Raw genomic sequence first — 17,079 nt, 5'->3', positions numbered from 1 at the left:
GCAGGATTTTAAAGGGTGTAAGGGCCTTTAGTTCATTACTTGCCCATAACTTAACTTTTATTTATTTGATTTTTGTTATAAAATGAGAGAGCTACTGTTTCCACCAAAACTGTGTTGCTAGAACACGTCCATTTCTTAGTTAAAGGTCCTAAAATATTATGCAAAGGAGACATGAAGATGGATCTGTTCTCTCTCCCCCTGCCTCAAGGCTACTGGTGCCTGTAATACAAGCTTTTTCTTTTTTAAAAAAGAGGAAAATAAATGAAATGTTTAACTTTATTGGTTCTGGTGGGTTTTCCGGGCTGTGTGGCCATGGTCTGGTGGATCTTGTTCCTAACATTTCGCCTGCATCCGTGGCTGGCATCTTCAGAGGTGTATCACAGAGGGAAGTCTGTTACACACTGCCTTCAACAATACATTTAACTTTTAATAATACCTTCGGCAATACATTTAACTTTATTGTTTTGTCACCAGACAGGAATTAAATACATTTTCAGACACACCTCATATCTGCTGTCTCTCCTCCAATGACTTCGAAGGGGGACCGCGGTAGCAGTCGTGTAACAATAAGGGCGAGGGCGGTTGCGCATGCGCAGTTTTCTGTTTACGGCTAGTAGGGAGAACTCCCAAGGCCCCGAGTTTGCATCACCATAGGACACTAATGTCTACCTGAGGAGGGATTATGCTAGGGCTATAAGATGCATGAAGTGTTTTGAACAGTGAAAAATATATAAATATTAGTCTGAAAAGGCAACTTAAATCCTTTAAAAATAAAATACGTGTTCGTGGACTAGAGCGCATGTGACCAGAAGCATGAAATTTGTCCTCCATTGATAGTCGCATGAAAACAAGAAGGGAACAGGCCGGGGGGTGGGGTGGGGGGGCTGGGGGGTTAGAGAAGAACCCATGAAATGCAAGATGAGACGTTTTCTGCCAGTAAGGCAAAACTCAGAGCATCCAAATAACCACCTAGAGAACTATTTCTGTACACATTCAACCTGATTTATTGGCTCTTAACAAAACAGGATTCTCAGAAGATACAGTACACAAAAAAACAGGATTACTCAATAGATCCCCCTCCTTATTAAAAAAATTGCATTGAGTATGTTTGTAGTTCAGGTGTTTTCATTACACGTAGGACACAATCCATTCTCCACAAGATCATTCAAATGGAAATTTGAAACAAGATGTCACAGTAGCATTGAGCCAATTAAAATGGAAATAAGTTTCAAAAGTTCACAGAGATTTGAGGTTTAGTCAATACTGGAATAACGAACAGACAAGAGTGACAAATTGGTATGATCATTCTCAGTCTCAAATTGGCACCTAATACATTTATGGTTTTGGCCCCGTCACAGAACCACTGGCAAAACTGTTTCGCATATCTTCAAGTATCCTCAGAAAGAGATAAAGGTTTGTTATTATTGAAAAATGGGCAAGAGGCATTCCCAAGCTAAGGAGCTCTCCCTACACTGGGAAATCAGTTGTGAGTTTGAGACCTTTGATTAAAGACGGCCATGGCGTGGCTACTGCTGACATTTAATTGTCATTTACAGTTTGAATTAGCAGGGTCTCCTCTCCTCTTGAAAGAATAGTGGTAAAGGAAGATACTGAGATGTCCCTTGGATGGCCTCTCAAACTTAGATGCCTGGATTCGCTGAAAAGAAGGAATAACTGAAAGACTAATGCTACATTGCCTTCCACCTTGGCAAAAGAACATCCCAGTGGATTTCCCAAGACTGTAACAGGTCACACCAGAGGAGGCGATTCTTTGAACAAGTCAAATGTTACATCACTATCGATCGCTACAGCCAACCAAAGCCTGCAATTATTACAGAAGGCGTGTGTCACCACATCCACAGGAGTCCCTGTGATCAAGACAGCGGCCGCCTTTCATCAGTCTGTCAGTCAGATTACCCAATATTAAAAATCCCTTTTAATTAATTATGAAGATAGCTGCCCCCAGATCTTTAGCCAGACAGTTTCCCCTGCCAAAAATTGCCATCTGAGAAGAGGCACTCCCATCTTGGAAGAGGCACGCAAAGGAGGGAATGCCTCTTCTACAACCTTGAAATATATCATGTGATCTACATATACATTCTATGGCATTAGTTTGTGCTTTGATATGCAACGCAAGAAGAGCTTGCTAAAATATATGAAGTCAGATTGAGTCGGACTGCAGCTCAGTATTGTGTACTCCAGCTCAGACACAGAAACCCCCTTTCTTTACACAACATGAGATCACAAGTGGACGTTTTCAGAATGGTCAGAGTGTGAAATAGTGTACTGCTCAAAATAAGTAAAGCAAACGAATAAAATGACATACAAGCAAGATTGCAATTCTGCAGAAAAGTGACAAGAATCTGAGCTGGGTCGCAAAATCCAGCTTCCAGAGAAGATTAGCTTTTATCTTAAACTAAACAAAGTTAGTTTTCTAGTCCTATGGTTGCACCCAGGTGTTTGAGAGCCTGGCGGAATGCTTAGGAGCCAGAGGAGAATCACCAGGCTGAAATTAGAGGGCAGATCGCCTTGTCTGACAAAGAGCTTTGCTGTTCTCCAAAAGGAGTATAAATAGAACAGAAAAACAATGAGAACTGAAAGCCTAATATGCACAATCATGCAAATTACCTCAATTCAGACAGTTTACAGGAGTTGCAAAAGTCATTTTTTTTTTGCAGCCCAGAATTTTGATTTCATTTTCAACCCAGCAAATGCACAGCCCTGCCTCCTGGTCTTCATGAAGAGGGAATATCAGGCAAAGACTCATGGAATGTCAAAGGACAAAAAGAAATTGAAACTAGCAGTGTCTAAAGCAGCCCACAGAATCAGAGGACTGGACCAGTCTGGGCTGTCTTCAAATCCCACCCCCCCTTTCCACCTCAATACATCAGTTCTACATACCTTGATCCGCTCGCCTGGCAGTTTGCATCAGCACCTAAAGGAGAACTGGGCAAAGTTCAGTGGGATCTCCAAAACACCTGAAGACACAGCAGCTCAGCAGTGGGCAAATTACAGCCCCCAAGCGCTGCAAACTGCCAAAAGAACCTTTTTTTAATTGGGGACCTAAGACGCTTTACCATTTGTCAGGGAATTAGCCTTGCGGGCAGGGTGAAGAGACAGGGATGAGAGAGAGATCTTGGCCCACCAGATCAGACCTGTAATCTCCCGTGCTTTAAAAAATCTTGCATGCTAACTGAAAACCAAGCGGTAGCGAGGACACCGCTGCCATTTTAAAAAACAAACTAAACCAACACCTCTGCCCCGCACAGTCCTCTTTGCAATATCTTCTCCCGGAAGAATGCCTCAGTTGCTCACGTCACGACAGGAAGCACTGAAAAACTTAGCACTGAAAAGACTTTGCTGCCACTGTGTCATAACCCATCTCTCCAAGAGTCAGTTATTTATTGCAATACCTACACATTATAGCTATATATTTTTTAAAAATTCAAGTTATTCACCCTCCCGTTCTCTGATGTACCTCACAGCCTAATCATATTAAAAAATACATTATAAACCTCAGTTCAAGGGGCCACTGAAGTCAACTAGGGAATGCGGGGGAATCTGCTATTAAAATTGCTGATGTTCCCTTGTGTAGGGTTAAAGGTCTTCAGTGGGCGTTGCTCAGAGAATTAGTGGTCTCAGTTCCATCAAAGTGAATTTTTGGCCCATCAAAGTGGGTATTTGGGTGCGGGGGGGGGCAGGGTTAGGGGGTGCAGATGTGACACATAATGAGCTAGTGGTTAATGTGTCCTGCCCCTCCCCACACACACAAATGGATTCCTTTCGCTGGTTTGACTTCAGAAGGTGCTCTGGACATCAACTTGGAATTTTGCACCCTCAGTAACAGTCGACGCTGGCCAGCATGCAAACCACAGCTGACCGCTGCCTTAGTGCTTCCAAAACGCTGCCACTTTGGGTCACGTACTTAATGGAGAAAGTCCGATTGCTCCCTTGTCTTGCAATGGGCCCGCAGTGTGACTGAGAAATCTGCATTTCACACCACTGGTGGAGGGTGCAAACCAAGAGACCTCCACCTGTTTGCATTTTGCTGTCAGAGAGGCAAGAGTCAAGCTCGCTTCTCCACAATTCTTCTGCTCTGTGTCCATTTGTCAAACAACTCCTGCCTAGATTGTCCTCCATTATACTCGAATGCAAGATGTCCTTCCCTGACCCCATCACACTTCTGGGCGGCAAGTACAACAGGCCCCAGGCACAGCCAATTGCTGGGATAGTGGTTTTCCAAAGCTTGAGTTCCACCGAGGTGAATCAAGGGCCATCTAAATCCTATGGCTGTAAGTCCTTAGCAATCAAGGGCTCGGTGTCTTCGTTCTTGCCCTGTGGAGCCTGGAGGGTCGATGCAGCTGCGAGGCCCTGGAGAGTTTCTTGCTGGTATTGCTTGGCTTTGTTGTAGAGCAGAACCCCAACCGTTACCAGAACCATCCCGATGGCTGACAGGCTGGTGATTCTGTTGCCGAATACAATAATACTTAGCCAGATGGACAGCGCGTGCTTCACTGTGCTGGCGACACTGAAGAACGAGAGAATGGTTCATACAAATCATTCGCTTTAAAGACAACTATCACCCAACCAGCACAACCGGAGTCGCTTATAGGTGCAAATTTAACAGCCCAATCTGGAGGGGAGGGATGAATTGTTGTTGGGAGGTGGCCTGGCCCTATGCCAGGGGAAATGGACAAATTTGCCAGTGGATCTTGCCTCTCTGGGCCCCCCAAAAGCCCTTGGCACGCCAGGGGGCGGCACTGGCCCCAGCCACCAAGGGCTCTGGATTGCTCTGTAAGATTGGAGATGCAAGTTTAAGAACTTAAATCTGCACACATTTTCATACGAATAAAAATAGGTCAGGCATACGTGTACCAACTTGACGCATCTTATAAGAAGCCCCACTCCTCCTTGCGTGTAATACAAGGGGAAGAAGGAATGCCTCTCTGAAAGGGATTTAAATGTACATACAAGTGTTTCTAGAAGTTGCCTGCAGGCAGGTGACAGAATCATCTCAGAAAAGGCATTCCTTTCTCTCTGGAGAAAGCTTTTGGATTTAGATTTGTATTAGGAGAGGAATTTCTTCCTACCTGAGGGGAGAACATTTTCTAAGATGGAATCTGTGGACTGCATTTTTTTGGTAAATTAAAAAATCTGAGGGGTTATTTTTTGGTAAATTAAAAACAAACAAACACCTGTTGGCCTATTTATTTGGGTCATGTTGGGGTGGCCGACCTATGGTGCTCCAGGTGTTCGTGGACTACAATTCCCATTAGTCCCTGCCAGCATGGCCATTAGTCCCTGCCAGACCCCTCCTGGCGTGGAGGAGCTGGCGATGGAGGAGGCACCCAGTGGTGGGCTGGAGGGCATGACGCCAGGCAAGAAGGGCAGAAACTGGCCATGCTGGCAGGGGCTGGTGGGAATTGTAGTCCATGAACATCTGGAGCACCATAGGTCGGCCACCTCAGACTGAGCCAACAAGTCAGCTTCAATGGAGCATCCAGTTCCTAAAATTCACTCCCTCCTTCAACAACAACAACAACAAAAGACTCAACGTAGTTTCTGTAATCAAATTGGACAATGGGAATCATTGGGAGCATCTATTTCTTGCTGTGATCACAGAACTGTCAATCTGAAAGGAATCCAACATCTGGTCAACATCTGCGTTTACTATTTGGGAGGTTCTTTTGTAAGTTCAGAAATCAGGGAGGGTTTATTGTTTCTTACTGTTCAAGGGAGGTTTCTCAGCCAATGGCCCAGCCAGATCTCATGATAACACCAACTTTCTCTCTCTCTCTCTCTCTCTCTCTCTCTATATATATATATATATATATATATATTACCTAAAAGTCACTGGGGAGATCTTGCCCATCAAGGCATAAGCCGTAACACTCTGAAGGTGAAAGAGGGCTCCGTCTATCAGGAGCAGCACGATGATATCTTGATTGTATTGGAAGCTCTGTCCGCTTTTCCCAATGACGGGCACATCCTAAAAAGAAACGGAAATCCATACAGAAGCTCGTGGCAAAGGGGGAGTGCGTCTGCAGTATGGGAAAATATCATAAGAACTTAAGAAGATACACAGGCCAACCAAAAGGGTCTCTCCCTCCAGCTGCCACAGGACAGGTGACTTACGATGGGCTCTTTATCAAGAAAAGCACACCTTTACTAGATCACTCCCAGGGTCCAGCTATTCCAACATCCTGTTTCGCAAAGTAGCCAACTAGCCCCTGCTAAGAAGTCCTTGAATCAGCATGTGGAGAAAAACCCCTTCCCTGTTCTTTTGTCCCCAGAATCTAGTATTCAGAGGAATACTGCTTCTGTTCACGAAGGTTCCATTTATTCATCAGTATACGCCTTTCTGGATTAGACCAAAAGTTCTCATGGTCCAAAATCCTGTGACCAACCAGATACCCTCAAGGAGTTCCATAAGGACCAAAGGCAGCCAAGAGTCCTCCGGTATTCACAATGGAAGTAAGTAAATGTAAAGGTAGACAATGGAAACGGAAGGTAGGTAAATGGAAGCTCCATTTACCTAAGGCAGTGATGGCGAACCTATGGCACGGGTGCCAGAGGTGGCACTTGGAGCCCTCTCTGTGGGCACGCGCACACAGAGTTCGTTATGTGGGGGTGGAAAATCACCCCTCCACACACACACATATCTAGGCTGGCCTGGGCAACTGAGCATGACGTGCATGCACTGCGGTGAGCAGGGAGGACTTGGTTGGCGGGCCTGGTGCCTGTGCTCCGGGTGGTTGCTGCCTGAGGGGGGCGGGTGGTGCAGAGGAGGCAGAGATGCTTGAGAGGCACAGAGCGGTGCGCGCAGGACTTGCTGGAGGCTAGAGCAGGCTGGCCCCTTCTCGAGCGGGTGGGGTGGAGGAAGAGGGAGCCAACTGGTTTTTTCTAAACTAAAACCTCAGCATTCAGGTTAAATTGCCGGGTTGGCACTTTGCGATAAATAAGTGGGGTTTGGCTTGCAATTTGGGCACTCGGTCTCAAAAAGGTTTGCCATCACTGACCTAAGCATACAATAACTGCCTTGCCAAATGCCCTTCTAGTCCAGTTTCCTTTTTCACAGTGGCCAACCTCCCAGTGGTTCCACAAGAACAGCATGCAGCCAAGACCCCTCTGATATTTGGAGGTATACTGCCTCTTCACATGGAAGCTCCATTTATGTGTAAATACACATGAACGGCCTTGCTGGGTAACTGGTAAGCCACAGGGAGGTGTGGGGGAGAAGGGTGGGAACAAATCTCACCATAAAAAATATCCATGCCGGAATAAGCATGATCACAGCAGCCGTGCTGGTGTAGAACTGAAGTTCCGGTGCTCTGTTTTTAAAAAAAGCATTTGGAAATTAGGCTAAAAATCATGGTTACAAAGGTAAGTCAAAGAAATAACTGGTTTTTGAGGCACTGCTGGAATTAAAAGCTGGGCTGTCGAAAGGGGTTGTGGATAAAGGTTTACAACATTCTGGTAAAGGGTTCAGCAACTAGTTTGGCCAACTGGTTAAAGTCAGAATTGAACTCCCCGGTGCTTAATGCCAGATGGCCAACTCTCTTTCTTCCTAAAAGAAGTTTGCTATCAGCCAGAAGCCTGTCATAAGGGAATCTTTTACCACTGAACGACTGTTTAGGCAGAAGGCGGAAAGCACAACTGAGAGGAGGATATTTGGAATTCTGAAGGTATGTATGATCACACACCAAGCTCAGTGGATTAAACAGGAAAGTTAGCCCTGGCAGGTGAAATTTTTAGCCATTTTTTTAACCTCTGGTGGCTGCTTCGAAGTTAAAGACCTTGAGAGATGTGACCACAAATAGACCCTGGGGGACGTGTTTCATCCCCAAGTTACACGCAGAAAACCCACGTGAAAACCCTCATCTTAGCTGGTCCCTCATAGCTATCAACCTAGTCAATTGACAGCGCCACAAATACTTACGAGAATCGGTATTTGTCTCCACTTAGTAGTTTTTTTGAGAAAACATTTTGCAAGCTGCAAGGGAAGGAAATCAGAGTTTATTTCTTAGAACGGCTGAGAATCGGGGGAAATCGCAAGCTTCCCTTGGCTGAGTTCCCAGTGTTCAATTTTTAGCTGCCTCTTCCCACCAGCCTAGCAATGTACATGACTTACGCGGAGACAGACCATTGGGCCACCTAGCTCTGAATCGCCTACCGTGATTGACAGCTGCTTCTGTAGAGCAAACTGACATCTGAACACTTGCTGACTTTAAAAAAATATTGCACTCAAAAGGCTCAGTCCTGACAGGGTGCAACTCAGGGGTCTTGAGACTGAGGGCACATTTGGGATTCTGAAAATGGGGGTGGGGAGGTGTGGTGGGCGCAACCACAAAATAAAGATAAATAAATAAAAATAAAACATTTCGAGCAGAAACTTTTGATCAGGACACCTTTTAGCCTTGGGTTATGCGGGAACTGAGTGATACATTTGTCTGTCTCCCCAGTCTTTGGGATACTCACCAGTCCATAATGTTTGTGGACAAAGCAGCGGAGAATCCAAGGATATTGAAACTCAGTTCAGTGGCCGTACACAAAGCGAGTCCTCCCATTACAGGAATGAGAGAAAGATTCACTAGTAATCCTGGGAGGAGAAAGGAACAGAAGCGAGACCTTTCAAAACCAGGGCACATCTGGAGAACTCGGTTTGATTTTCTGCTCCTCCACACGAGTGGCCGATTCAAATCTGGTGAACTGAACTTGTTTCCCTGCTCCTACACACAAAGCCTGCTGGGTGACCTTGGGCCAGACCGAGCCCCAACTTATCAATTTTATATCCCAGTCTCCCTTCAAAGAGCAGGGTTCTCCCCTTCCCTGTTTTACACCCCCAACAACGATCCTGTGAGGTAGGCTAGGCCGAGCAACAATGACTAACCCAAAGTCACCCAAACAAACCCAGAGGGGACCTGTACACAAGTCCAATATGCCAACCATGCTGTGACTCCCCGCTTTATTCACGCTGCCGAGCAAAAACGCCAGCTGCTGTCCGCAGCACTTACCAGTGTATTCTCCTAAAATCATGCGGGACATGATGACAGTAAAAATGGGGGCGGAGCTCTTCACTGTCTCGGCAAAAGAAATAGCAACGTTCTTCAGGCTGACGAGGCCTAAAACCACAGTTGCGAACCTGAAGAGAGACAAGGGGGAGAAAGATTAATGCCAAATGATCAACACACAGTATCTTCTTACTTGGTCCCTGTCTGGATGCCCAGCCCCTCTAGTTCAAGGACCTCAAGTTTTGCCTTAACCCTTGCCCTTGCTTGAACCACAACCCTAACTTTTTATTTTTATTTAATTTATTCAGTTATAAATTGTTCCTAAATTTGTAACAAAAACCCGAAACCTAAAACGGACCATAGCCCTATTCTCGGACTGCGCCCTAGAACTCCACGTAACACTAAGGCAAGCCTGAGCCCCTGCCCTTGCCTTAACCCTAATTTATTATTTTTATTTAATTTATTCGGCCATAAATTGTTCCCAAAACTGTCATCAAAACCCAAAACCTAAAACTGACCATAGCCCTATTCTCGGACTGCGCCCTAGAACTCAATGTAACACCAAGGCAAGCCTGAGCTCCTGCCCTTGCCTTAACCCTAACCCTAATTTATTATTTCTATTTAATTTATCCAGTCATAAATTGTTCCCAAAATTGTTATAAAAACCCGAAACCTGAAACTGACCATAGCCCTATTCTTGGACTGCGCCCTAGAACTCAACGTAACAGTAACGCAAGCCCGAGCCCCTGCCCTTGCGTTAACCCTAACCCTAACTTTTTGTTTTATTTAATTTATTTAGTCAAAAATTGTTCCCAAAATTGTAACAAAAACTCGAAACCTAAAACTGACCAGAGCCCTAGTCGTGGTGGGGGAGGGTGTCCGCCCATATGGGGTGGAGGGCGCAAAACTCAGATTTTGTCCCTGGCTCCATTTCCTCTAGCTACGCCTCTGCTTCAAGTGGAAGATGAGGAAAGGCTGTAGTTCAGTGGCAGAGCACCCATTCCAGTGCAAAAGGTCCCTGGTTCAATTCTTGGCATCGCCACTTGCTCTTAAGTACTACACCACAAAGGCATCCAAACCCTTACCTCATGAGCCCGACAAACAGCATGATCATTATAAAGTTGGGAGGGTACGTGAGCCGGGTTTTGTGCTGGTACAGACAACAGGGGACGAAAATCTTCACGCAGCCGATGAAGGTGGTGGAGAGCATTTGGACAGCACCTGAAAGAGGTTTTTGAAAAAGCAGCTACATTAGAAAAGGACCTCAACTGGGCCTCGACTGGCCAGCAATCCCATCAGTACACAGTGTTTATAACTGGGGTGTTGTGGGTTTTCTGGGTTGTATGGCTGTGTTCCAGTAGCATCTTCTCCTGACATTTCGCCTGCAGGAATCTTCAGAGGATCCTCTGAAGATGCCAGCCACAGATGCAGGCAAAATGTCAGGAGAAAATGCTACTGAAACACAGCCATACAACCCAGAAAACCCACAACACCCTAGCGATTCCAGCTGTGAAAGTCTTCGACAATACAAAGAAGGGCAGAGTTCAGGTATTTCTTTTAATGGCCGACGTGGTCCACCCCCATTCTACCCCAGCCCTGAAACGTTGCCCACAATTTCGTCAGAAGAACAATACTTACCCAGCATGCTCGGCTCACCCTCCAGCAGCGAAAGAATATATTTGTTAAGAAAAAGAGTGCAAAAGCTGAAGAAGAACCACAAGGTGAGGTAGATGAGCGCGTGGGAGTTCCAGATGCCCAGGTCCGACTCGATGACAGTGGTTTCCGTAATGGTGATCTTCAACACGTTCTCGTCCGGCACGCTGTCGCTCCTGGAGATGACAAACTTTTCGCTCCGGTTGTGGAAAAGGGAGCCCAGCTGGAAAAGACCTTTGCTTTTGGGTTTCTCCTCAAGAAGAGGGGAGATGGAAACAGCAGCGTCCTCCAGGGTCTGACCAGCCATCTTGAGGCCTGGAAATCAGTCTTGACGCAATGACCATGGGCCAAAGGCGACGTGGGCACAATTCTTCAGCTCTGGCAGGGTGACCCCTGGAGGGTGCCCTGGCTCACCGGTAACTGTAGGTCCTCATCCCAGAAAGGAGTTTCATTTCCTATATAAAAAATGGTATTCCGCAAAATCAGAGAAAGAAAGCAATGAAAGTTAAACAGTAGAAGACAAAGAATTTAGATTTATACCCCATCTCTCTCTCCTGTAAGGAGTCTCAAAGCAGCTTACACCAGGGCCGGAGTGAGGGGGAACGGTGCCCGGGGCAAGTGTGCGGCCTGCATCCCTGCCATGCTCCCACACTGCTGTGCGCCTGGTGTATCACACCCCCCCCCCTTGGCGCTACGCCACTGGCTTACACACTTCTTTCCTTTCTTCTCAGGAGCAGCAGTGACGTAAGAAGTTAAGAGCTCGTGTATCTAATCTGGAGGAACCGGGTTTGATTCCCAGCTCTGCCGCCTGAGCTGTGGAGGCTTATCTGGGGAATTCAGATTAGCCTGTACTCTCCCACACACATCAGCTGGGTGACCTTGGGCTAGTCACAGCTTCTCGGAGCTCTCTCTAAAGCCCCAAATTCCACCTCTGGCTGGTGCTTTGTTGTGGAGGGGGAAGGGAAAGGAACTCTTGTAAGCCCCTTGGAGTCTCCCCTGCAGGAGAGAAAGGGGGGATATAACCAAACTCTTCTCTTCTTCTTCTCTCTTCTTCTTTCCTCTTCTTCTCTCTTCTCTCCTTCTCTCTCTTCTTCTTCTTCTTCTTCTTCTTCTTCTTCTTCTTCTTCTTCTTCTTCTTCTTCTTCTTCTTCTTCTTCTTCTTCTTCTTCTTCTTCTTCTTCTTCTTCTTCTTCTTCTTCTTCTTCTTCTTCTTCTTCTCCCCACAGCAGACATCTGTGAGGTAACTGAGGCTCAGCCCCACCTATCTCACAAGGTGTCTTTTGTGGGGACAGGAACAGAAGAAATTTATAAGCCACTTTGAGTCTCCACACAAGAAAGAAAGACGGGGTACAAATCCAATCTCCTCCTCCTCTTCTTCTTCTCTGACCCTCAGGCAAGCTATTTTCTTAGCCTCACCTCCTGAGATTTGTAACATGGGAACACCAAGACTGGCCTACCTTACAGTCCTGTTGTACAGACTGAACAAAAATCAAGTTCTATAAACACTAGATCTTATTAACCACCTCTGCACCGCTATTGTGGCGCTTTTATTTCAGGCAATTCTATCCTGCAACTCTCAGCCAAACTGGTTCCCAAAGGCTGCAATAAATACAACCAGCAGGTAAAACGATGAAAATTCAAGCTTAATACCCAAACTTAAAAAAAAAAAGCAGAAATATTTAGAACAGCAAAGGGACAGTAAAATCAGACGGCACTTTCATAGAAATGGCATATTGTCAAACAAACGGGACTAGCAACATCATTCAACAATAAAAGAGGGTAAACATAAAGTTTACCAGTTGCAAAATGCATACACCCATACCAGACAGCAACCAGTCTGGGAGACCCGAGTTCCAACCCCTGTTCATTCACGAACCTCCTTGAGTGGGTGAAATGCGTGAATGAAATGAGGGCGATTCAGAACATAAGCTTCCTCACTGGCGGGCTAGAACATGCCGGCTCAAAATGGAGCCTCCAGACAAATGAATTAAGTGATGAAGTTATGAAATATTCATGCCTAACATCGGCTGCTTTACACCCGCTGCCTTAAAACGCTTTAATCAGTTTTGTTGACCTTTTCAACTGGCTTGAAACAGAGCACGGAATGCAAGCCAGTGTCTCTATGCCACGTCTTAGGAACACTCTCTCTCTGCCAGAATGCACATATGTTTACGTTTATTAATAGATTTTATAATGGATTTTAATTTATATTATATTTTTGTATAAGTGGAGTGCTATGTATTCACATGTACTCTGATTTTAAACTATTGGCTGGCCAAAAGGCCGTAATAATAAATATCTATCATATGTTTACGTCTGTTTTGGAAAAAAAACAATGAAAAGGACATTGTGTGATCGCTGGGCTGGGAGAAGATTCGTCTCACCACAGAGAGAGAAAAAGGCTGCATTCTCATTTGCGTCTACTATGGAGGAGAACTGAAGTCAGATAATTAAAAGAGCATGCTCTCACCCCACCCTCCGAGCTTCCCCAAATAATTGCGATGGGGAAAAACAGTCAGAGAGAGAAAGAGATCACAAAATAACAGAGCAGATCCAATCCACCATAGCCTGAAAACTGCCTCAGGTGCCCGAGCTGAGCAACAGACACGGTTTACTTGTCTCCCCAAGTGCAAAAATCCCTTGGGCACAGAGCAGATGCCTAAATAGTTTTTGAGTCCAGCAGACTTCGTTCTCTGTCAACCAGCCTCAGCACTGTGGCAAGAAAACATGGGTGTGACTCCCCATTCGAGATGTGAAGCTAAATGGGCAAACTTGGACCATGCACCCATCTTGCAGGGGCATTGTGAGAAGGGGAAATGGGATCATTTCAGAGACAGCAAAGAAGAAGAGGGTTTGGTGATATCTGTATTCAGGGCGGGGTTTACTTTGATGCAAGAAATTGCTGAGGAAAATCATTCGGAAAGGACCCAAACAGGATTCTTGTGGCTGGGTCATGTGAGAGGCCAGGAGCTCTCCTGCTCTTTCTCAGTCTTGCCTACCTCACAGGGTTGTTGTGAAAATAAAATATAGTAACAGCACATAGGAGACCACAAAGGACAGAGAGAGAGAGAGAGAGAGAGAGAGAGAGAGAGAGAGAGAGAGAGAGAGATTGAAACTGGCATAGCCATACCAGTAGTCTGATCCAAGCAGTTATGACAGAACAGCACTCTTGACCCTGCCCCGGTTAACCAAACAACAGATTTGCAACTGCAAATCAAGAGACTGGTCTCCTAAAAAAATATGACAGCAATCTCAGTGTGAAGTCCATTGCTACGCTGAGAATCCCAGAAGCCACGTGAAACAGACACAAACAGACACATAGGAGTCTCTCCTGCCACCAAATTGGATCCTGCCCCTTCTGAAGCCATATAGGTGCCCAGCCCAAGCTCATAAAGCATGTAAACAATCTCAGTCAAAAACCAGAGCAGATGACTCAAAGACAAATATCAACATTCTTTTACTGGCATCTAGAGTCCTACACATACAGCCTACAATTCCAGTTGCAGAGATCAGAAAGTTCTCAGGCATACATTTGGAGTAAAAGTTTGACCTGATGAATCTATCAACAACATCAGGGACGGGCAATGAACTCTGACCGCTACACGATACTGTCTCTCAGGTATATACTTTGTACACGAGACTGCGTGACTTTTAAAGAAATAAAGATGCATTTCCACTGGGCTTGAGTCCCAGGCAGCTAAGAATATCCTTCCCAAGAAACACAGGTCTTGAATTTTAGCGTCCACTGTAAGGCCTGCAAGCTGGTTTGGTAGCTAATTTTAGCCCCCCCAAAAGCAGGTATAGTGCACGAATAAGAGAAATTCAAGGTGTACAGCTGCGATTAGTTAAGATTGCTAAACTGAACCTTCATCTATAAATGCAGGACTAGGCTGGTGGAGACAGGGGAAGAAGCAGTTGCTCACAAAGCCTTGTTATGGCCTCTACAGAAGTATTTGGCTGCCCCAGATCAGAGACAAAGAGGCAATTATCGTACAGGTAAACAACCAGGTACGTGTGTGATGGGGCAGATCTAGCAACCAGAACAGTTAAGAAGAGATCTTCCATGTTCGGAGGCAGTGAACCTCATTGGCCCCTGGGCAAAGCAGCGCACTGGGGCTCACACACACAGACACATGCTCATGGTTTCAGGGGTGACAGTGACACTAAATCAGAGGCAAATGTCAATGTCGCTTGTTGTAAAAATTAACGCTGTTCATTATTTTTAGTGAAACACATATGAAATATGCATGTTCCAGTCACAAATATTTATAGTTTAGTATAGTATTTATTTATTGACAGCAAGTCACAACATACATAGATTAGCATGGGGCCCCAGGCCACTGCCTAGCGTGCCCATGTGTTATGGTGGCCCTGGAGGGACCTTACTTGGATCCGGCAAAGCAATTTCCACAGCAAAAAAAGTTTCCACAGCAAAAAAAGTCTCTTTCCTTAGTCTGATGCCAAATATCCAGAACTCTATCACAGCATTAACAACCACTTTCCTAGGTCCAGGTGATTTCTCAAATGCACTCTTTAAAAAATCATAGGCCCGCACATGCAAAATAATGCACTTTCAATCCACTTTCCCATTTGTTTGAAAGTGGATTTTGTTACCCTGCACACTAAAATTCAGCTGCAAAGTGCATTGAAAGTGGATTGAAAGCACATTATTCAGCATGTGCGGAAGGGGCCACAGGCTGTGCCAGCCACTTTGATTATGGCAGAAGAGGGGATATTCGTTTGGAAAGGAAGGAAAGCAAAGCTGCATCCCTGTCAGGGCTAGAGGAAAACAGGTTTGGGAGGCTGCGGATACCTGGGGCCATCCATAACAGTGTGATCCCGAAAAGAGCGACTCCTGTCTAAGCTCGTTCATTTCTACAGACTGGAGTGACTCCGCGTAAGATTGCACGATAAATCCTGGGAAGGAGACCAACTCGTCGGGTTAACAACTCCCATCTGTTTTCAGTTAATTCTGGGATAACCCTCCACCCTCACCCCCCACCCCCCGCAAAGGTCGGATCCTGCAACAACGAAGCTACACACCCGGTTCGGGAAGGCTTCCTTTGCTGCCCTGGAAATAGGGTCCGGGGGCGATGGATCCCCCGGGCTCTTGCAAAATCCTAACCTGCAAATGCAAATATTCGCGGTCGGCTGGAAACAGATGCCGAGTCTGAGCCTTGCAAATGTTTCTATAGGAATCCCCCCCCCCCCCCCCCCCCAGCAATGCATGCACGATTTCTTGTTAACATCCGCTGTTGCAACTGCTTTGCAATGCCCCGGGATGCCCCCCAGCCCCTGCAGGTGCCCCCGACACACCCACCTGCCTCATCCCCCGCGCGGGTCTCTCCTTCCCCAGCCATGACGGCGGCCACCGTGGACCCCATGGCTCCTCCTTCGCCCGGGCGGAGCGAAAGCAGGAACGCGACGGAGGGGGAGGAGAGATCGCAGCTGAGCTCCTCTTCGCCCTGTGCGCTGGTCGGGTCGCTTGCGGAACTCCCCGCTACTGGACGGCCCGATGACCGCTGGCTTGAGACGCATTCTCAGCGACAGACCTCCCCCTTCCCCCCGCGCTTGGAGGCTATGAGTTTGGAGGCCTCAATGGGACCTCCGTGTTTAGGAGCATTTAGGGGACACCGTGGGAAAGAGGATGCTGGACTAGATGGGCCGTTTCTCTGCTTCTGGGAAAAGGACCTGTTTGGCTTATTTGATTATGGGAGTTTTTATGGAAGTTTACTTCGTAAGTAAAGAACTCCCATAATCAAATAAGAAACCAAACATGGGGAGAGGCACACCCATGTAAAGCAATACAAAAGCAGAGAGGAAGACATTATAGGGTAGCCCAAGCCCACTTCCGCACATGCAGAATACTGCACTTTCAGTCCACTTTCACAATTGTTTGCAAGTGAGTTTTGCTATTCCGCACTTCTGCAAAGTGCATTGAAAGTGCATTATTCTGCATGTGCAGAAGGGCCCCAAGAGATGGATTCAAGCTCCATTTAAGGGGGGGAGGAAACAAGTTTCTAGTCCAGAGGAAGGGAGAATATTCCTCCCCGTTTCTTCCTCCAGCCATAGGATTAATATAGCAATAATTATTAATTAATAATTATATATATTATATCTATAGTATTTCAGGAAGCTATATATATATATACACACACACACACACACACACTAGGGATGACTGGAACTGTGGCAAGAAGGGAACTTGGATCCCCTCTTTCCTGCCTGGGCTGTCCGGGGGCGAAAGGAGATGACCAAACCCCTGGACAAAATCAAACCCACTCTATCAGGAAATGAAGCACCAATGAAGTATGGCTAGAGCGGCACCCGCGGCCTACACTTCCTGAACGTCGAAATTTTCCTGTGCAACGTTCGCTTCCGCTTTACAATTCTGTGCCATGCTAGAGATGCTGCC

General features: G+C 46.2%; 1 protein-coding gene across 1 annotated transcript; it reads right to left on the bottom strand.

The window, feature by feature from the left end:
- Positions 1-980: 980 nt before the first annotated feature.
- On the bottom strand, positions 981-16,121 carry SLC35E2B (solute carrier family 35 member E2B). The gene is made up of 9 exons (XM_048519307.1): positions 15,985-16,121; positions 10,650-11,119; positions 10,097-10,232; positions 9,015-9,142; positions 8,479-8,599; positions 7,940-7,993; positions 7,259-7,331; positions 5,844-5,989; positions 981-4,528 (listed from the first exon to the last, which is right to left on the bottom strand). Exons 2-9 carry the CDS (start codon positions 10,969-10,971, stop codon positions 4,285-4,287), a joined length of 1,224 nt encoding a protein of 407 aa, XP_048375264.1. The 5' UTR covers positions 10,972-11,119; positions 15,985-16,121; the 3' UTR covers positions 981-4,284.
- Between the last annotated feature and the right edge of the window lie 958 nt (positions 16,122-17,079).

The sequence above is a fragment of the Sphaerodactylus townsendi genome, linkage group LG16 (assembly GCF_021028975.2).
Source record: "Sphaerodactylus townsendi isolate TG3544 linkage group LG16, MPM_Stown_v2.3, whole genome shotgun sequence".
NCBI classification, from domain to species: Eukaryota; Metazoa; Chordata; class Lepidosauria; order Squamata; family Sphaerodactylidae; genus Sphaerodactylus; species Sphaerodactylus townsendi.
Note: the sequence above shows the minus strand (reverse complement) of the source record. Positions and strands in the feature narration are given on the sequence as shown.

Bases quoted from the DNA above. Each gene is read 5' to 3' on its own strand.
- SLC35E2B (XM_048519307.1), bottom strand. From the start codon at position 10,971: ATGGCTGGTCAGACCCTGGAGGACGCTGCTGTTTCCATCTCCCCTCTT. The intron at 9,143-10,096 runs GTAAGGGTTTGG...GTCTCTCTTCAG, and splicing joins CTGTTTGTCGGGCTCATGAG to GTTCGCAACTGTGGTTTTAG. The intron at 8,600-9,014 runs GTAAGTGCTGCG...TTCTCCTCCCAG, and splicing joins GATTTTAGGAGAATACACTG to GATTACTAGTGAATCTTTCT.